At 34.9% G+C, this 22755-nt stretch overlaps 1 protein-coding gene across 1 annotated transcript in view; it reads left to right on the forward strand.

Moving 5' to 3' along the window:
- Nucleotides 1–22755, forward strand: part of AKT3 (AKT serine/threonine kinase 3) — a 279485-nt gene that overhangs the window by 188663 nt on the left and 68067 nt on the right. Inside the window, exons 6-7 of the mRNA XM_003798812.3 lie at nt 2922–2987; nt 4355–4423. Of these exons, the coding sequence (XP_003798860.1) occupies nt 2922–2987; nt 4355–4423 (135 nt within the window). The remainder of the gene's footprint in view (nt 1–2921; nt 2988–4354; nt 4424–22755) is intronic.

Genomic DNA, 22755 nt, shown 5'->3' on the forward strand with positions numbered 1-22755 from the left:
AAAGAAATACTTGTTTTAATTTACCCTCATGCTAGAGGCAGCTAACTTTTATATCATCACTGTTAATTTTATATTTCCAAACTGTCCTCCTTTTCCTGTTCCTGCTCCCACCATTGTAGTCAGAGCCATCCTCATTTCTCTCGTGGAATATTGTAATCTCTTATTTTTTCCTGTCTTTCAAAGAAGAATGTGAGTAGACTTTTCAAAACATAAATGAAATTGTGTTACCCATCACTGCCTCCACCTCCCACACCATCACGTGAGTTAGCAAACTCACACTCTTCCAGTAGTAGGGCTTTTCCTTTATAACCTCATTTACAAAACGTTCATGACCTCTATTTTTTCCTTAACACCACTTACCAGAATTAGTTATTATTTATGTTGGACATTTACTTGTCTTCTCCCCTGGCCCGTGAATTCATGAGCAAAAGGATCTTATCCTTTCTTATTAAACCACTTGATACCTGCATGCTCTTACCATTTAGTAGATGTGCGTCAGTGATTTTATGTTTTATTGAGTAGGTTTGGTTCTGAATATCACAAAGCAGCTACTGTGCAGTGCTTAATAAAGGATCTCACAGTCATGAGTGGCGCACATTAACTGCAGTGTCTCTTCATTGCTTTGTGTTTTTCCAGTAACACCAGTTGTCATCTGACTCACTGGAAGGAAAGATTTTTTCTGTTTTGTTCAGTGCCCTGTTTCTAATGTGTTGAACAATATCCAAAACATTTGTGGCCTGTGTGTTGAAGGAATAAGTAGATGAATGAATGACTGAATGAATGAACCTTCTCACCTGATATCTTAAAATTAATTTCTACGATAAACAGTTCAGAGTTCAGATCAATAGACGTTCATTAAGTATCTGCTGTATCTTAACCATTGTACCACGGGTATAGAAATTAGTAAGTTCTGGTATCATTTGTTTCTGATTTAATTCATATTAAAATATGTGCTATTCTAATTATTTAGGAACTATAATATGATATAATAGTGGCTATGAAACAAGACTGTAGTGGTCCAGGCTGTGCTTTGCTTCCCTGGTTTTACATACTGTGTCGTTAATTATACTTTACTTTCTGTTTAAACATAATTGGTCTGATCCTCTTGGAATAGTTTGAGGATTTTAACTTCTTTGATAAATCTGTTTCTCATTTATCTTCCAGGTCTAACTAAGGTCAAATGATTTTATAAAAATGATGAACATATTGTAGTGTTTTGCCCTTCATGTCTTTTTGTCTTATAATCTAATTTTGATTTGCTGACACTGTTAAGAAACTGATCCAGCAAAAGCTTTGTTTAGACTCTTGCTAGAATCAAAGAACAGAAATGCTATGTTAGTTTTAGAAGTTTCCTTTCCTTTCTTCAAGATGGTGTTGCTTCTGAAATATGGAACATTTTTTTCCAGGTCTTTATATATTGAAGAAAAAAATTTTTTGTTTGCTTTTAACATCAAAATAGGATTTATGTACAAAATTGGTTAGATATATCCTTTGCTTTTGGTTTGAAATATAGCCACATTTTAAAATTATCACCAAGAGTATGAGAGTCATGACTTTTTTTTTTCTTTGCAGTTTTTGGCCAGGGCTGGGTTTGAACCCACCACCTTTGGTATATGGGGCCGGTGCCTTACTCCTTTGAGCCACAGGCGCCACCCAGACATGACCTTTTTTAAAAGAAGCACATTAAATCTGTACTCCTAGCTACTCAGAAGGCTGGGGCAGGAGGATTGCTTGAGCCGAGGAGTTCAAGGCTAGCCGGGGTAGCTCTGGGTAACAGAGAAAGACCCTTTCTCTAAATAATTAAAAAAAAAAAAAACAAAAAACTAAAGCATGTTAAAAATACCCAAGCAAAAGATGTATTTTTATACTCTATTACTTTTGATTTTAGAAATGTATTATTGAGAAATAAATACTACATATGTTTTCTATGTTCTCTTTAATGACTTTTTTTTTTTTTTTGAGACAGAGTCTCATTTTGTTGCCCTTGATAGAGTGTCATGGCATCATAGCTCACAGAAACCTGAAACTTTTGGGCTCAAGTGATTCTCTTAACTCAGCCTCCTGAATGGCTGGGACTACAGGGGCCCAACACAATGCCCGGCTATATTTACAGACCAGATCTCACTCTGGCTTGGGCTGATCATGAACTTGTCAGTCAGGTAATCCACCGGCTTTGGACTTCCAGAGTGCTAGGATTATGGGCGTGAGCTGCTGCACCTGGCCAAAACCTCATTTTTTTAAGTAGGAGACTTACAGATTCTGTGATCTTTATTATGAATTATGTTCTTTATATCCCCTAAATAAAATTTATTTCAAACATGAAATATTAATTACTTCATGCTGAAATATTAGCTGGTAAAGTATACCCTTAGAGGGCAAAAGCTTAGTCTTTAATTTTCTGTGACTCTGATAATTTTTTGCTTGATTTTTGTATCATTACTGATACACTTTTATTAAGTATGACTTTAAACCTTATAACCATGTGAATTAAATCAGTAATTTTATTTCTTTGGTTTTTGGTGGAGGGAAGCTGAACAATAAAGGAAGCATGCCACTGCGGTTTTTTTTTTTTTTGAGACAGAGTCTCACTTTGTCACCCTCAGTAGAGTGCCATGGTGTCACAGCAAACAGCAACCTCCAGCTCTTGGGCTTAGGTGATTCTTTTGCCACAGCCTCGCAAGTAGCTGGGACTATAGGCATCCGTCACAATGCCTGGCTATTTTTTTTTTTTTTTTTTGCAGTTTGGCGGAGGCTGGGTTTGAACCCACCATGCTCAGTATATGGGGCCAGTGCCCTGCTCACTGAGGCACAGGTGCCGCAGGCACCGCCCACCAGTGTGTTTTTAAATCCTTTTCTGTTTCTGGATTTAACCTCTTCTGATTTTAGAGAACGTGTATTGAAAGTTTTTTTTTCTTTTGTAGGATGAAGTGGCACACACTCTAACTGAAAGCAGAGTATTAAAGAACACTAGACATCCCTTTCTGACAGTAAGTGACTAGTGGATGGGTAGTATAACATTTTAAAATTAAGGGAATTTTGTTACAGAAACTAAACTATGAAAAATAATACTTATTTAGATATGCCATTCTCTTTGTGGAAAGATCGTAAGTCAGATTTCGTTGATATTATTGGAATATTTGGATTTTTACAATGTGTGTGCATTTATAATCCCTTCCATTATATATCTGTTACCTTTTTGAGACTTTTTGTCCTCCCATGAATCTCACTGCCATTAAAAAAAATAAAAATAAACCACAGAACTAATAGACTATCTGTGGCATATTAAGGAGACCATTGAGAAAACGCTAGAATTTTAAAAAGTTTCTCGATATTTATTAATGGTAAGATGTTATGTTTCTTTTGTTTATTGGCTTATGATAAATATCTAAATGATCAGGCAGGTTTTTTTCAAATACAAAAGTAAGAAATTTTTATCATACCACATATATTTTATGAGATTCATTATAGAAATGAGACTTCTTTGAGAGATAGAGCACCATAAGAAATTTAGGAATACTGAATATATTGGCAATAGGAAAAGTCACATGTTTCTTTCATTATACAAAGTGTAAACCATGATTTACATATGTATAGATAATTGTTTTGAAACAGAGTTAGTCCTATTTTTATATTCCATGTAATAGAGTGATAATTCAGAAAGTTTCTATATGTTTCTGATTCCAGTGAAGTGTATGGATATTAAAAATAACAGACTTAAAAAAACAAACAAAAAAACCAGACTTTCAAAAGTGGAGTATTTTAAACTGTTAGGATTATCTAAAGTAGACATTTTCAGAGTTATCACTAGATACTTAAACTTACTTTGTTACTTTTTGGTGTTTATTATCTAGTAATAAGATAGCATTTTGTTATCTTTCTATAACCTATAAAATTATATGAACCTACTCAGTTGGGTTGGGTCATACTAGGCAAACATTGATCCTGAATTTATATTAGAAACCTAAATAACTGTAACTGTATTCCTAGGGACTTCAGGTACAATAATTTCTAGACTGTACTTTGGAGTTGCATGGATTAGAACTTTGAAGGCCAACACAGTTTCAAATAGATGGAACAATAGATTGAGAAATACTCATCAGAATTACTAGGTTTACTTTTACTTAAAATATTCATTTTAATTTTTATCGTAAAAATACCTATTGCTAAGCTAAAGAAAATTTATTTTACGTTTCTCATAAACTCTTAAGCACTCTTGAGTAAACAGAATCTTACAGAACAATAAAAGTTCATTTCATCAGCCATGCTTACTATTTCTAAATGTTCTGTTTTTGGTACCATCATAATGATAAGAATGTAGGGTTATAATCTAACATTTTTTCTTTTTCATTTCAAGTCCTTGAAATATTCCTTCCAGACAAAAGACCGTTTGTGTTTTGTGATGGAATATGTTAATGGCGGAGAGGTGAGTCAAGACGTATCAAGCATTTGCATGGTGGTGGTTTCATTATTTTAAAAACATTACTTACAAATACAAGTTATAATACAGCAGTTCTCCATTTCTAGATAGGGCTTTGTGTAGTTCTCTCTGCTCTTGAGTAAATGGGAATGGAATAATTTCTAATGCTACCTAATGATTACTTTTATGTAATTATTTCTAAATATTGAAAAGCATACTTGTACTCTCTTTTTTCTTGTATGTTTAAATGTAAAAAATTTTACTAGTATGATTTATTTTATTTTTTGAGACAGAGTCTCACTCTGTCACCCTCAATAGAGTGCTGTGGTGTCACAGCTCACAGCAACCTCAAACTCCTGGGTGTAAGTGATTCACTTGCCTCAGCCTCCCAAGTAGCTGAGACTACAGGCACCCGGCACAACACCTGGCTATTTTTTTATTTTGTTGCAGTTGTCGTTGTGTAGCTGGCCTGGGCCAGATTCGATCCCACCAGCCTTGGTGTATGAGGCTGGCACCGTAACCACTGTGCTATGGGTGCTGAGCCTATAAGTATGACTTTTGAAGTCATATTTTTAAATTTTGAAAACCAAAAATATAATATTTAATATGTTTTACAAAGTTCTTAAGTAGGCTTTCTGTGACACTTGGGAAAAGTTATTTTACCCATTTTAAATTCAATTGAATAGTCCATAGGTACATTGTGACTGAGTTTTCTCTCACATGGGCGAGTACTATGACTGTATTTAAGAGATTTCTTAACTACAGATCTTGTAGTTTTGAAATAAATCCTTTTAGGAGTACATTTCACTTATTTCTTTATTCCTTATCCTTCCCTTTCCTCATTTCTAGTTAAAATTAATGTGAGAGAAAAGTGAAATTTGCTAGAATAATGAACTAGAAATATTTGACATTGTGGGCTTTCTGAAATAAATTTAATTATTAAATAGGGGCTTGTATCTCATAGACTAAAATATTATTTTCCAAAATAAATAACTTAAATATCTGCTGTAGAATTATTTTTCCTATAGAGTTATCTCCCTTGTAGAAATCAGTTGATTGCCATACTTTACTCATTTATTCAGTAAACACATTTCAAGTGCCTAGACGGTGTTATCCTTGCTGTGAAGGAGTGTATTATTTCTTTTATAAGTGCATTATAAATTAGAATGTGTAATGAAAGACCTAAGTGCTAATAAATTTATAGAAGAAAAATGCTTTATGGATGACATGGCATTTAGAATCGGTTTAATGATATTTATCTGCTTGAAATATCTTCCTAAGATATAAAGAGGATGATGTGAACAGAGTCATTGGCAGACGAACATAGGCCCGGAGGAATTTGAGTAGTTAAGTAGTAATAACGTAGGCACATAGAACTCGATCCTTGCAGGCAGATGTCTCAGAAACTATGAAGAGGATGGATGTTGTGAAACTGAAAGATTGGTACATCATAATGACCAATTAATTGGATGTTGGTAGAAACAAAAAACTATGATTTCTGGTTAGAATTAGACTTAACAGGTAACACTGAAGTTGGAAAGAACATGTTGAAGATAAGATTATAAACTTGGTTTTGAAGCTTTTTTTGCCCAAGGTCCTAAGGAAATAAGTGTATGAAAATATCACAGAGAGTAAATGTTACAACTTTTAGTTTACATGGATAATCCATACAGGAACAGTTTTGGGAGATATTTCCTTAAAGCTTAAAATTAAAATATTAGGAATAGAAATGAAATTGATGCAACCTCTGTGTCAGTATCTATTAAAATTTATAATGCACATATTCTGGTACTTGGTAATTTCATTTCTGACAACTTATCCTGTAGATGTACAGATATACCACAGAATGATGTGTGTGTGGATTGTAGCACTGTAGTGCCATAAATGAGCATTCAGTAAAAAGTCTACTTAAATAGATTGTATTACATCCATGCAGTGGAATCTATATCCCTTAAAAGACTGAAGCAGCCCAATATGGATTGATACAGAAGTAAAATTTAGAAAGCAGGTTACACGGCTTGGCGCCTGTGGCTCAAGCGGCTAAGGTGCCAGCCACATACACCTGAGCCTGGCGGGTTTGAATCCAGCCTGCCTGCCAAACAACAATGACGGCTGCAACCAAAAAATAGCCAAACGTTGCAGCAGGTGCCTGTATTCTCAGCTACTTGGAAGGCAGAGGCAGGAGACTCGCTTGAGCCCACGAGTTGCAGGTTGCTATGAGCTGTGATGCCACAACACTCTACCCAGGGGGACAGCTTGAGGCTCTGTCTCAAAAAAAAAAAAAGCAGGGTACACAAAGCGTATAAAGCATGTTACCATTGACAGATAGATGGTTAGATAGATGACCAGGGGACAGTAATAGAGGTAAAATGATAATTTGCAGACCAAATTATCAGAGAAAGCTCTTGTCTATTATTTTTTATATAGTATCTCATATCCACACCTATTGTAACACACATCACATTATTTTATAATTACCTATTTATTTTTCTTTTCCACAAAACTTCTGACTTCTTAGGAGTCTTGTTTACTGGTATGGTGCTAGCACTTTATACACTACCTGGCACATAGGAGGTACTTGGCAGATACTTCCTTGGTTATTTGAGTAAATAAATGGATGAACAAATTCACTTAGGGAGCAGGGATGGGAGATGTTAATTAAAGTAGTAAAATAGGCTGGGCATGGTGGCTTTTGTGTGGCATCCTCAATTTTGGGAGCCTGAGGTAGGAGGGCTGCTTGAGGACAGGAGTTTGAGACCATCCTAAGCAAAGAGCAAGACCCGTTCCTACAGAAAATAGAAAAAAGTAGCCAAGCATGGTCCTATGTGCCTGAAGCCCCGGTGTCTGGAAAGACTAAGGCAGGAGTTTGAGGGTGCAGTGAGCCATAGTGACACCACTGTGCTCTAGTCTGGGTAACTGAGTGAGATTATCAAAGGATAAAAAAGGTGGTAAAACAGGAACTACTGAGCAGGAGAAAGAAAAATGGAAATTGTAAGGTAGTAAATAGTTTATTTGGGGGGAAAAAGCTGAAAATGTGAATTCAGGGAGAATGTATGCTGTCTTTGTTTTTGTAAAATAAAGTACATATTTAGCAAGTCTTTGTGCAAAGTGATAGAGATTGTAGGGCATACAGACCTGGATTAAACATAGATCTTACCTTCAGAAAGTTTATATGGTCTAACGTGGAAGATAAGATACAAAGATTATATACCAAGTGGAAAGTGATAATTAGTACTTATGTCAGAAGTACATTTGAAGGGCTGTGAAACTTCAGAGGGAAGACAGGAGATTTCTGCCTGGTAGAATGAGGAAAAGCTTCCTAGAAGGAACTAGCTGGCATCTGCACTTTTATTCTAAACCTAGAGTACTTACAAGATTAATTGATGATTGTTAAAAAAAATTTTACATGCAAAAGCAGATTTTCAGATATGCCAGATGGTTTTTCTTTAGCATTAATATTAACTCCTACATTATTTTGCTGGTTTGTCAGGTCTTCTTTATTTGAGAATTTTTGTTTTGGAATTGGTCTTAATAGATAAGGACTAAATACAATGTTTTCAAGTAGGTAGACTGATTCTGTTCTGTATCTTTGAATTAACATGTCGGTCTTAAAAAACATCTATATTATTGCATGTATCAGTTTGTTTCTATGGCTTAACTATTTTTTTAAATTTTTTTATTTTTGAGACAGAGTCTCCATCTTTTCTAGTGGCTGAATAATATTCCATGGTATTACATATACCACAGCTTGTTGATCCATTCCTGGATTGTTGCACATTTAGGTTGTTTCCACAATTAGACAATTGTCAGTTGAACTGCGATGAACAGCCTAGTGCAAATTACTTTATGATAAAAGGATTTTTTTTTCCTTCTGGGTAGATGCCCAGTAATGAGATTGCAGGATCAAATGGGAATTTTAGTTTGAGTTCTTTGAGAATTCTCTATACTTCCTTCCAAAAAGATTGTATTAATTTGTAGTCCCATCAGCAGTGTAAAAGTGTTCCCTTCTCTCCACATCCATGCCAGCATCTGCAGCTTTTGAGATTTTGTGATGTGGACCATTTTCACTGCAGTTAGGTGACATCTCAGGGTGGTTTTGATTTGCATTTTCCTGATAATTAGGGACAATGAGCATTTTTTCATGTTTGTCAGCCATTCATCTATCTTCTTTAGAGAGAGTTCTATTCATTTCTCTTGCCCATTGATAGAAAGGATTTTTTTGGCTTTTTAAAATGTTGCTTAATTTGCGTTCTCTGTAGATCCTAGTTATCAAGCTTGTGTCTAATTCATAATATGCGAAAATCTTTTCCCATTCTGATGGTTGTCTGTTTGCTTTATTTGTTATCTCTTTAGCTATACAGAAGCTATTCAATTTAATTAAGTCCCAATTGTTTATTTTTTTTGTTGTTTCAATTGCCATGGAAGTCTTCTTCATAAATTTTTTTCCCAGTCTGATAACTTCAAATATTTTCCCCACAATATTTTTGAATATTTTTATTGTTTCATGCCTTAGATTTAGATCTTTTATCCATCTTGAGTCAATTTTACTGAATAGAGAAAGATGTGGGTCCAGAGTCTTTGACATGTGGCTATCCAGTTCTCCCAGTACTATTTGTTGAATAGGATTCTTTTCCCCAACGCATGTTCTTGTTTGATTTATCAAAGATTAGGTGGCTAAAAGATGTTAGTTTCATTTCATGGTTTTATGTTTGCTTCCAGATGTCTGTGTCTCTGTTTTTATGCCATTACCGTGCTATTCTGGTCACTGTGGCCTTGTATTACAGCCTGTAGTCTGGTAGGCTGATGCCCCCAGACGTTAGCCATTTTTTTTTTTTTTTGAGAGAGTCTCACTATGTCACCCTCAGTAGAGTGTCGTGGTGTCGCAGCTCACAGCAACCTCAAATTCTTGGGCTCAAGAGATTCTCTTACCTCATCCTCCCTAGTAGCTAAAACTACAGGCGCCCCCCACCCCCCCACAACGCCCAGCTATTTTTTGGTTGTAGTTGTCATTGTTTGGCAGGCCCAGGATGAGCATGAACCAGCTTCAGTGTATGTGGCTGGCACCCTAGCCACTGAGCTACACGTGCTGAGCCAGAAAATAATTTTAAAAAGCAGAAATAAACTCAAATACTGATGAATAGAGTATATGGTGTAAGAGAATAATGGGGAACTATTATAAATGAAGGAAGTAGCATTTAGGTTGAGATTCGGGGAAAGAACTGTCTGTGCTCTGATGACAGAAGCCTGTTGGGAATGAGACTGGATGCCTTCATCTTTCTACAGGGATGAGTTGACTGCATGCTTGTCTGTTTCTAGACACGGTGACAGTAGCTACATTCTCTACAGTTCTTAGTGGGCTATTATGAGAGAGACTCATGGAGGAAATGTCTTCATAATGGAATGGTTTATACATTTATTATCTCAAATTAATAAAACTGTACAAGAATAACATATAGATGATGTACTTTACAGCCAGTTGATCTAACTTTGAATCCCAGTTCTGCCATTTTCTTACGATACGGGGCAAGTTTGACAACATCTCTAAGACTTCGTTTTCTCCCTTACATTATGAAGATAATAGTAATGCCTCTCTTATGAAGTTTTTTTTTTGAGGATTAAATGACATAGTGCTGGTGAATTATGTAGCATAGAGCCAAGGAAAATAATAATACTCAAAAAATAGTACTTAACTATAATAGTAATAGTAACATATTTATTAGTATAAATAACAAGTAATATTCATATTAGTAATAATATTGAAATATAGTTTTAATGAAATAGTATAAATTATTTAAATTATAAAAATAGATTGGGAATTTAAAATTCTTTTCTTAAAATAACTATTTTTTATACTTCCCACATTATTAAATATTTTCATTAGGTATCATTTTAATCCCAGAAAATTTACTTAACTTTTCTTCCTTGTAGTACTACTTTAAAAATTGCTGGCTTACGCACTGATTTTTCTAGTATTAAGCACCTAGTTGGTGATTTAGAATTCTGCTATCATTCTCAGAGTTATTAAAAGAGGGAATGAAGTAGAGAAATAGGTCTTGAGGCATTTAGAGTAAATTTATACCTAATACACTTACCACCAAAGCAGCTGTTTCTGAGCAACTTTGTAGATGATTTTTAGTTCTCTTATAGCATCTTAGGGGTTCAATTGATATTTTAAGAAATTGTATTTTGAACCATGTTATTAAGATACAAAATTTTCATATTTGCAACTTATGTCTATATCACTATCATCTCTGAAAAAACTTGAAAAACTAAATGTAATTAGCTGTGCATTAATTTTTCTGTTTAAAATGCATGCAGACTCTGCAAACTGTTAAAAAGATAAGCATTGTCTGGAAGGTAATCATGTAATCAGAATTACTGTTAAATGTAAGAATACATACTTTGATTCTGTAAAAGTAGATCAAGGTTTATTTTACTAGTATTTTTGATTAATTTCCCCGTAGGTGAACCAGAGCCACTCTTTTTCTCCTGGGTGTTTGTATGCCCGGGAGATGTGTTAATCAGCATTATTGCATAGACTGGCTTGAGTTATTGCTTAATTAGTTCATTGTCTTTAGATTATGGAGGTTCCAAGCTCCATCAACAGACTCATATTAAGCATATTTTGTTAGTCTCCAGATAGCCAGTCTTTTACATTTACAAAAGAATGATGAAAGTTACATAGGCATTATTTGCAAGAAAAAAATAATTTAGTTTAAAATGTTGCAGTGATTATTCTCTGAACGTTTTTAAGTTCAGATCTTTCTTTATGGGGGACAATTTGTTGCATTAAAGATGGAGTTATTTTTTAAAATGCAGCCCTTAATCCAAAATAAGCATTTTAGGTTTGTGATACAATAGACCTGTATATTTAGTAGTTTGAAATAATGCATTTACATTACCTATTCCGAAAGCATGGTTAAGCACAACACAGAAAAAAATAAAGGCGTAGTCTTTGCCTGAAGGGAACTTAAATTTCTAAAGTTATTTAGAAACTCTGCTTGATTGGCAAATAACTCAGTTTTCTTTTTGAACAAAAGCAAAGTTATTCAGTTATTGTATATTTTTTATACTTATAATAAAAATACCTTCAAAACTTGAAGCCTGGTTTTCCTTAGAAATAATTCTTTGCAATACTTATTTATTAAGCATACGATATATGCCATATAGTGGGCTTAGTGCTAAGGATGCCACGATACTGAATACTTTCATAGTCTTTCTCTTTTTTCTGTGCCTTTGCCAAGACACAGAGTATTAAGTTTATCATAAGCCTAAATCAGTACATTAATCAACAGTATATTTATTTAAAACTTAGAATATTTTTTCCAATTGTCAAAGTAACCAAAAATGTGCATTGCAAAGAACATCAAAAACCAAAAGTTAACTTCAGTTGAAAAAGTTTTGCTACATTGATGTATTAATTGCATTATAGTGAAGTCAGGACCTTTAGTGCACTGGAGTGAAAAAGTATTGGATATTTGCAATGAACCAGTTACTGTGCTTGTACTTCGTACACCACACGGACAAGACAGATCTTCTCTGTGTTAAAGGGGAGACCTTAGTGTTCTGGGGAATGAGTGTTAAACAAGTAATTTTCAGGGTTCAAAACAGAAGATGGAAATCACTCTAAATATTACTATCTAGCAATAATTGCTATTACCATGTTAATATATTTTCCTGTTTTTATACTCTCTATGTATTTTCCATTTTACTTAATAGTTTTACAAAATATGTACTAGTTGTTTAGTAATTAATTGTGAAGCAGCCTCAAGTGAATCCTTCAGGCGGCATTCCAGAAAAAGGCATTATTATCATTGAGCAACTCTGTCTGTGGCCCTTGAAGACCCAAGTGAGACAAGATGAAGGTGAAAGACGTGATGCTGAGGATCCTGACCCTCTGTAGGCCTCGGCTAATGGGTGTTTGTGTTTTCATTTTTAACAAAAAAATTTAAAAAGTAAAAAAAAAGAAAATGTATTAAAAATTAAAAAGGTTTCTAAAATAAGAATATAAATAAATACTTTTATACAGCTCTACAATATGTTAATTTAAGCTAAGTGTTATTACAAAGAGTGAAAAAGTTTAGAAAATATAAATTTATAAAGTTAAAAAGTTAATATTAATTTGTTATTGAAGAAAGAAACATATTCTTTATAAATTTAGTGTAGTTTACAGTGGTTATAAAATCTACGTGGTGTCCAGTGATGTCCTAGGTCTTCACATCCACTCACCACTTGGTCCTTGGGTGACCTATAGCAACTTCAGTCTGGCATGGTCCTTTCATGGTAAGTGCCTATACAGGTGTACCATTTTTTATCTGTTACATCATTATTTTTACTGCACATGTTGTATGTTTAGATATACCAACACTTATTGTGTTACATTGCTTATAGTATTTAATACAGTAACATACTGTATGCAGTAATGTGGCTACACGTGGCATCCTGATTTTGTGAGAATTTTTTTTTTTGCTTATCTGTGGTGTCAGCATGAAAATTATGCATGGACCTTTCCTTACTGTTTGTGTATTGAAGGTGCGGCCCAAGATGACTCTTATTCGTCCACTATGCAGCCCAAAAGAAAACAGGTTGGACACCCCTGCATAGGTTGGTAGGTTAGAAGCAATGCCATCTAGGTTTGTGTAAGTCAACTTGGTGGTGTTGGAGCAGCGAGGAATCCCCTGATGATATTTCTCAGAAGGCATTCCCCTTACTGAGTAGCGTATGCTGTATTTTCTTCTAGAACCTTTAGTTGCACCTACCACATTTAGGTAGGTGATACATTGTAAGTTAATTTTATACAGAGCATAAGCTGTGAGTCAAGGTTCATTTTTCTTTTCTCCGTATGGACATCTAGTTATTTCAGTGTCTCTTGTTGAAAAGGCTATTCTTTGCCCCAGTGAAAGACCTGGGCATGGCTACCTTTGTTGAAAATTACTTTGTCATGTAGGTATAGGCGTATTTCTTCTTTATCTGTTTTGTTTCATATTTGTGTATCTCTTTATAACAGTACTATACTGACTTGACTTTAGAGAATATTTTAAAATAAAGAAGAAATTTGTTCTTTTTTCAGAATTATTTTGGCTCTTCTATGCCTTTTGTATTTCTATTTAAATTTGGTATTTTACCTTGTTAATTTTTACCAGAAGTGCCTTCTGGAACTTTGTGATTGCATTGAGTCTATAGATCAGTATGGAGTGTACTGACATCTTAATAAAATTGAATTTTCTAATCCAGAAACATAGTGTGTCTTTCTGTTTACTTATAGTCCTCTCTGATGTCTATTGAAACACTTAGTAGTTTTCAGCATACAGGTCTTAGACAACTTTCTCAGTTTGCCTTTACATACTCTTATTTTTTATTAAAAATTATTTGTTGCCAGCATGTAAAAATATAATTGATTTTCATGTACTGACCTCATATTCAGTAAACCCTCTTAAGCTCAGTTGTTTGTAAATTTTTTTGAAACATCTATGTAGACAGTCTTGCTCTCTGTGAATAGCAGCAGTTTTACAGAATTCTGGTCTATATGGCATTTATGTCTTTGTGCCTCTCTCACTGGTTAGGAACTTTAATACACTGTCAAATAGAAGTGGTGAACATCTCTGTTGTGTTCACTGTCCTAGAGGAAAACGATGGAGTCTTTCCTTATTAAGGTGATGTTTGCACCTTAAGTTTTTCATGTATGCTTTTTATCAAATTGGGGAAATTCTCTCCTATTCCTGAGAGACTTTACTATAGGTGGACATGGACTTTTTCTAAAACATCTTCTGCCTCAGTTGAGAATGATTATGTGGTTTTTTTTCTTTGTAGCTTATTTATTTGATAAATTGCATTGCCTGATTTTTCAAATGTTAAACTGGTCCTTCATTCTTGAGATTAACTGTCTCTTACTCATGATTTGTTATCATCCTTATATATTGTTAGATTTGATTTGATAGTTTTGTTAATCCTTTTCCATCTGTGATTATGAGGGATATTCATCTGTATTTATCTTTTTGTGTAATGTCTTTGTCTGGTTTTGTATTAAGGTAATGCTGGCCTCATTCCCTTCTCTTCTATTTTCTGGAAATATTTGATAAAATTGTTGGTATTTCTTTTTTTAAAGAGATGGTAGAATTTACTAGCAAGTTTTTTTGGAAATACAAATTTCATTGTGGGATAGCTGTTAACTATAAACTCATATTTAATTTTCCCCATTTTATGTTTAATTTATATTAGACCATTTCACGTCTATCCTAAGATCCTTTCACCTGTACACTTTGATTTCCTCTTTTGAGTTTTGGGCTGTTGTTATAATACGTTCACTTTTATATATGTTATAAATGCCATATTGCATTATTTAGATTTAAATAGTCAATTAACTTTTAAAGAGATTTAAAACATGAGAAAATCAATTTCACTTCACCCACTTAGTTACCATTTTCAATCTTTTCTTTATGTAAAGATTTGGTTTGCCATCTGGTGTCATTTTCCCTCCGCCCGAAGTGTTTCCTTGAACAATTATAGTACAGTGTCTCTGGTGATGAATCAGCCTTCTACATGTCGAATAAAGGCTTTATTTTGCTCTGAGATTAAAAAGATATTTTAGCTGTGTATAAAATTTTAATTCGCCAATGATACGTTTCATTCTGTAAGATTGTTGCTCCATTCTCTCCTGGTTTACGTAGTGGCTGACCCGGAGTCTGCCCTCATTCTTGTCTTGGTCCTTTGCCTTCTGTGGCTGCTTTTAAGCTTTTCTCTTTATCACTCTCTCAGGTGTTTGATTATTATGTGCCTGGGTTTGGTTTTCTTAACATTTCTTTGCCTTTTTTTTTTTTAAAGTCTTTGTGGATCTATAGGCATATAATTTTCATTTTCATTCAGTTCGGAAAATTTTTGGATTATTATTCTTTAAGTATTTTGTTTTCTTTTCTCTCATTTCTCTTATCCTGTCCTGAGAATCCACTCATATATGTGTGTGTGTGTGCGTGTATGTATATGACAAATTAATACTGTCTCTGTTTGCCAATAAAGCCCTACTCATTATTTTTTGTCATTTCTCTGTCTTTAATTTTAGATTTTTCTCCATGTCTGTAAGCTTACCAGAATGTTCTTATCCAGGGTCTAACATGGTGTGTCTGTTATTCATCCAGTATATTCTTCATCCCTTAGAGTTTGATTTGGACATGAACTGTGTCTTCCACCTGTTATGCTTCCCTCTACCTTGAACTGTTAGCCTATATTTTTAATGGCTATTTTTTCATCGTATTCTATCATCTGTGACACTTTCTGTCTATTTCTATTCGTTGAGTATCTTTCTAGTTACAGGTTATATTTTCCTTTTTCTTTTTATGTCTGATAATTTTTTATTGGATGTTAGACATTGAATTTCATATTGTTGGACGCTGGAACTTGGGGAACTCAAACATATTTGTAGACATTGTTCTTATGTATAAACAACATGATCCTATCGAGGATTGCTTTTAAGCTTGGTTATACTAGTCTGGAATAACCTTTGTTCTGTCACTAATATTGCTGCACTGTTGAGGGAGTATTTTTGAAGACTTTATTGGATGCCATATTTTTTTTTCTTAGCAGGCCCGCACTGGGTTCAAACCCAACAGCTGTGGAGCATGTGGCCAGCGCCCTAACCACTGAGCTGTGGGCATCAGCTGGATGCCGTATTTTTTTAGGAGATCTTTTCATTTTGCTTGGGGAGGGCAAGGAGATATTTTTGCCTTTGTGAACCTAGTGATTGTTTTCCCTGCTCCATTCCAGTTGCTCTTTCCCTGGCTTTAGAGTTTTCCTCACATACATGTGATGCTCAGTAACACTCCAGACAGTCCATTGTGGATCCGTGGAACTCTCTTCCCTGTAAAGTTACCTGTGTCACGAATTACAGATACGGTCCTCAATTTATGAACTTATTGTCATTAAATTAAGGATCCTGGTAGGCTCTTCTTTCTCTCCCTGTGTTACAGTCGGGACATTCTTTCCAGGTAGCAATCCAGGGAAATCATAGCTATTCCCTTATTGGTTTCCCTGTATTCTGGAGCCCCTGTGGTCTGAAGTGTTCATGTGATTTTCTAGTTGTTGATGAATAGAGTGTAAATCAGGTCTGTGTTATGTAATCATGGTCAAAGCAAAAGTCTCCTACATTCATATTTTATGAATATCTTCACAAGATACAGAATTTCATGATACCATTTTTTTCTTGTAAAAATTTTTACATATTGTTTGTCTTCTTACAGTTTCGAAGAAGAAGTCTGGGAAGTTTTTCTACTTGTTCTTCTGTGTGTAATGTTTTTCTCAGAATGTTGTAAAGATCTTTTTCTTTTATCACTGATTTTTTAAATAATTTCAGTGTGCTCTGACTTTCTATGTTTTGAGCTTTCATGCATGTATATGAATTTTCATCTTGTTTGGATTCATTTACATACTAAGATCTGTGCATTTATTGTTTTTAATCCGAATTTGGAAAAATTCAGGCATTATTTTTCATATTTCTTTTTTCTTTCAATAATTTCCAGTTATTTAACTTTTTTTGGTTACAATGTATATAGTTTCTTTTGCTATGATTTTATGTTCCTTGGTCTTTTCTGTATCTCGGCTGTCCTTAATACCAGCTAGTGAATTTTTATTTCAGATACTGTTTATCCTTTTAGTCTTACTTGTTTCCTTATTTATTTATTTATTTATTTATTTACAGAGTCTCACTCTGTTGCCCTAGGGTTGAGTGCCATGGCATCATCATAGCTCACAGCAATCTCAAATTCTTAGACTGAAGTGATCCTAGATTCTCAGCTTCCTGAGTAGCTGGGACTACAGGCTTCTGCTGGAACACCTGGCTAGTTTTTCTGTTTTTAGTAGGGAAGGAGTCTTGCTGTTCTCCTCAGGCTGGTCTGGAACTCCTGAGCTTCTGCCCATCTGGGACTCCTCGAGTGCTAGAGGCATAAGCCACTGCACCCAACCCCTTTTTCTCTTTTTTGTGTTCACATACGATTTTAAAGTTAGTGTCTGATAATTCCATCATTGCTAATCATTTGGGGGTATGTTTCTAATGACTGATTTTTCTCTTGGTTATGAGTCATATTTTCTTGCATCTTTTCGTATGTAGTAATTATTGATTAGATGGTAAATCATTTGTTTTGGGGGAGTTTAATGTTTTTCCAACTTTATTGAGGTATAATGAACAAATGAAACTGTGTTACTTTATGGTATATGCACGTACAGTGATGATTTGAGAAATACAGGATGTCCCTAAAGTTCATGTGTAATTTACTATCTTAAACTATTTATTTATTAAATCATAAAGAGGTAGATCATGTACACATTAATACATTAATGGGGTATAATGTGCTGATTTCATATACAATTTGAAATGCTTACATCGTACTGGTTAATACATCCCTCACCGCATTTACTTAATTATTGTGTTAAGAGTGTTACACTCTATACTAAATAGATCCAACATGTACCCTTGCAATATGCAGCATAGGTGTGAACCCTCCATCCACCCTCCCTCCATCTGACCTCTCCCCTACACTCCCTGCCTCCCTCCTTCATCCTGGGCCATAGTTGTGATCTAGTCTTCATATGAAAGTGTGAGTGATTATAAATTGGTTTTATGATAGTACTGAGTATATTGGATACTTTTTCCTCCTTTCTTGAGATACTTTACTAAGTAGGATATGTTCCAGCTCCATCCATATAAACACAAAGGAGGCAAAGTCTCCATCTTATTTTAAGACTGGATAATAGTCCATATACCACAATTTATTAATCCACTCATGGGTCGATGGGCACTTGGGCTTCTTCCATGACTTGGCTATTATGAATTGAGCTGCAATGGGCGATGCCTGTGGCTCAAAGGGTAGGGCACTGGCCCCATAAGCTGGAGGTGGTGGGTTCAAACCTAGCCCTGGCCAAAAAAAAAAAAAAAGAGATTCTTTATGAATTGAGCTGCAATGAACAATCTGGTGCAAATATCTTTGTTATAAAGTGATTTTTGGTCTTTTGATAAACACCTGTTACACTTTTTTAAATTGCACATGAACTTTATGGACACCCTGCATATGTATTATGAAATGAATCATTGCCACCATCAAATTAATTAATTAATACATCTGTCACCTCACAGGTACCCATGTGTGTGATGAGAATACTTAAGACCTACTTTCTTAGCAAATTTTAAATACACAATATAGTTTTTAACTGTAGTCATCATAATGTGCATCAGATCACCAAAACTTGTTTTATAAGTGGAAATTTGTACCCTTTGACCAATGCCTCCCCATTTTACCCATTCCCCAACTTCTATTCTATCTGTCACTATTCTATCACTAAACTATCTCCCCATTTTACCCATTCCCCAGTTATCACTATTCTATCTGTCACTGTTCTATCACTAAACTATCTCTGTGTCTATGAGTTTGACTTTTAGATTCCACACATAAGTAGACTCACACAGAATTTGTCTTTATCTGTCTGATTTATTTCACTTAACATATTGTCCTCAGGGTTCACCCATGTTGTCACAAATGATAGGATTATCTTTTTATGGCTGAATTATATTCCTCTTTGTGTGTGTGCCACATTTTCTTTATCCATTCATCTGTCAATAGATGAATGTTTCTACCTCTTAGAATAGAGATCCTTGGAATCTCACTTTCATTTAGTAAATAATGCTACAGTGAATGTGGGGTTTCTATTATCCTTTTGAGATAATTGATTTTATTTCCTTCAGATATGTACCCAGAAGTGGGAAGGCTGAACCATATAGTAGTTCTGTTTTTGATTTTTTGAGGATGCTGCTTACTTTTTCTCATCGTGGCTGTACCAATTTCCATTCCATACCACTGTGCATAGAGCTTCCCTGTTCTACACATCCTCACCAACACTTGTTATCTCTGTATTTTCGATAATAGCTATCCTGCGAGATGTGAAGTGATATCTCATTGAGGTTTTGATTTGCATTTCCCGGGTGATAAGTGATCTTGAGTACCTTTTCATATACTTCTTGGCCATTTGTATACCTTATTTGAAAGAAAGGTCTGATGGTTCAGGTCCTTTGCTTATTTTTTTAAATTTGTTTTTGAGATGGACTCCATACAAAATAAAGAATTATTTTTTCCAAGTCTCGAAAGTATGATATTGGTATTTCAATGGATGGCATTGAATCTGTAGATTGCTTTGGGAAGTATAGACATTCTAACAATGTTGATTCTTCCCAGCCATGAGCATGGTATGTTCTTCCATTTGTTAATATCCTCTGCTGTTTCTTTTCTTAAGGTTTCATAATTTTCTTGATTGCAGTCCTTCGCCTCTTTTGTTAGATCTATTTTTAGGTATTTCATTTTCTTTGGAACTATGTTGAAGGGGATTATGTCCTTAATTAGCCTTGCATCTTGTATATGCATTGGCGTATACAAAGCCTACTGATTTGTGGACATTGATTTTATATCCTGAGACATTACTATATATTTTGATGATTTCCCGGAGTCTTGTGGTTGAGTCTTTGGGGTTCTCTAAGTATAAGATCATATTGTCAGCAAAGAGGGAGCGTTTGACCTCCTCTGCTCCCATTTGGATGCCCTTTATTTCCTTGTCTTGCCTAATTGTATTGGCTAGAACTTCCAGCACTATGTTGAATAGTAATGGCAACAGAGGACAAACTTGTCTGGTTCCAGTTCTGAGTGGAAAAGCTTTCAGTTTTATTCCATTCATTAAAATATTAGCTATGGGTTTGTGATAGACAGCTTCACTCTGTTTAAGAAATGTGCCACCTATGCCTATATTGTTAACCTTGGTAAAGTGCTGGGGCATCATAGCTCACAGCCACCTCAAACTCTTGTGCTCAAGTGATTCTCTTGCCTCAGCCTTCCGAGTAGCTGGGACTACAGGCGCCTGCCACAATGCCTGGCTATTTTTAGAGACAGAGTCTTGCTCTTGCTCAGGCTGGTTTCAAACCCATGAGCTCAGGCAGTCTATCCGCCTCAGCCTCACAGAGTGCTAGGATTACAGGTATGAGCCCTGCCGCCGGGCCAAAAAGAAACTTTTTTTTAATTAAAAATTGAATTTGTAGTAAATTAAATTACTTTGTTATCATGAGAGGGGAAAATTAAAATTTATTCTTCTCCAAATATTGGAGTTGCCCTTTGTTAAGTAGTCATTTTTTCCAAATACTTTATTGTGTCTTGTCATCACCAAGTTATATTAAGTTCTTGTAACCTAAAATAATCTGTTTCTATCTGCCTCATTTCATTGATCTTTTAATTTGTATGCCTTTTCCATATGGATTATACCTATATAATCTTTTAAATTTCTTTTAGCAACAATTTTCCTGAAAGCATAATTTAATATGCTGCACCAGAAATACAGTTTGGTATATCTTGGCTTTGGCTCATGTTTTTCTGAAGGAGTAGCATACCATTACTAACTACCTCTACTTCACATTGTTTTCTCAGCCCATCTAAATAGGATGTCGTGTCTCTGAAAGGTAACAGCTGACCTAAGATATTATACTCTTGCTTCCTACTTAGTACACTATCTCAGTATCCTGTTCTGCTTCCTTTTCTTGCCCTATGTGTTGTACTACCCTAAGATTCTGCATTTAACGCCTCTGCAGTTTTTACTGAATTCCTGGGTTACACTTTGCTTTCTAGGTCTTAATATCCTCTCTGTGCATGACTTCCGTGTCACTGTAACATTGAGACCCACAGTTGCAAAGTTGTATTATCAAATGCTTGTTCAGGTATCAGTATGCCAAAATAAAACCCATTGCTTCTTTGTCCCCATCCCTGTGCTTCTTCTCTCCAGCAGCATCTACTCAGCCAGCCATAGGGAAACCCCAACATTGTTGATCTTACCCCTTGGCCCAAGTGGTACAAGTTGTTTCCCTCTAGAACAGTGGTTCTCAGCCTTCCTAATGTGCAGCCCTTTAATATAGTTCCTGTGGGTTGAGAACCACTGCTCTAGAATATTGATTCTCTTGAAATGTCTGTTATTACCACTATAGCTAATGTCCCTCAGAAGCTCTCATCTAGCTCAAATACAATTTCTGATATTAGCAAATATACTTATTCCTTAAATGTCTTCTCTGGTTCATGATAATTCCCGTATTTTCAGTAGAATAGTGTATGGTTCTGGCTTTTGTAACCAGGTGTTGATGCCACTGGGGTTTGGTACTATTTCTTCTCTTTGTGTCTGCAACTTTTCACAGCAGCTAGTACTAAGTAGGTGATCATTAACGTTTTTTGTTGCCCACTTTATGGATAATTTACCTGACTGTAGTCTTCAGATCTTTTAAATCGATTCTTTAGTTGCTGCTATAGTTGCCTTTTTAAAATTATGTTAATTTTTTCAACCTAAAACTCTTATTCCTTATCTATAGAATAAAAGTCACATCATGCATTCAGGGTCCAAGGTCCTAAAGAATATGACTTTATTTTTGTTTTTTGGGGTTTTTTTAGTGCTTGAATTGTTTCATTGCTCTGCATGTGTATTATTTTTCAGCTGGCCTTTTTCATTATTAACACTGTCTGCAGATGCTAATTAATTATCCACCGTGTGCGAACTCTATATTAGGCTGGGTTAGAAATACGGAGGGAGATAAATTGAAGTAGGAATTGTTTGTACTTTTCCCTTACATTTTTATTTGTGAAAAATCCCATCCTTAAACTAAAGTGAAATATTACTTTATCTGTAAAGTCTCCCTGGATCATCCCAGTACTGGTAAATCACTCTTTATTTTCAGGGTATTTTAAAGTTTATCACAGCCCCTCTTGTTATTTTATTGGTATATGTGTTCTCTTCATTGGGTTAGAATTGCTTAGGGATAGAGATTCTTTTTTTAAACTACTTTATTGAGATATGATCAATATTCAAAATGCTGTACAATTTCAGTAGGTACAACTTGATGAGTTTGGAGATCAGTGTACACTCGTGAGAATGTCACCACTATCAGTGCAGTAGACATCAGAGATTATGTCTTAAATCATCATTGTATGCCCTCTTTTCTTCTCCCAGTGCCCAGTATACTGACTTTAAAATAATTGCTCACCAAATGAATACTGAATTAAAAAGTTGGTTCAGAGCCAATATGGGAACTAAAAAGGACTATCCACAGAATTAGGAAAACACTGAGGAGAGAGTTGTAGTATCAAAGCCAGGGAACATATTTTGAGAGGGCAGTAGGTGATGGCATGAGCTCCAGAACAGGAAAAAGGGGTACAGAATTTAAATAGATACTGGATTTGGCGATTAAGAGTTTGTTGGTTAACTTAACAAGAATAAGTTCCATGAAGTAGTAAGGGTACACATCAGATAGCAGCAGATTGAGAAATAAATAGAATTCTTCT

This window comes from Otolemur garnettii, unplaced genomic scaffold, assembly GCF_000181295.1.
Source record: "Otolemur garnettii isolate 467f Iridium unplaced genomic scaffold, OtoGar3 scaffold00141, whole genome shotgun sequence".
NCBI classification, from domain to species: domain Eukaryota; kingdom Metazoa; phylum Chordata; class Mammalia; order Primates; family Galagidae; genus Otolemur; species Otolemur garnettii.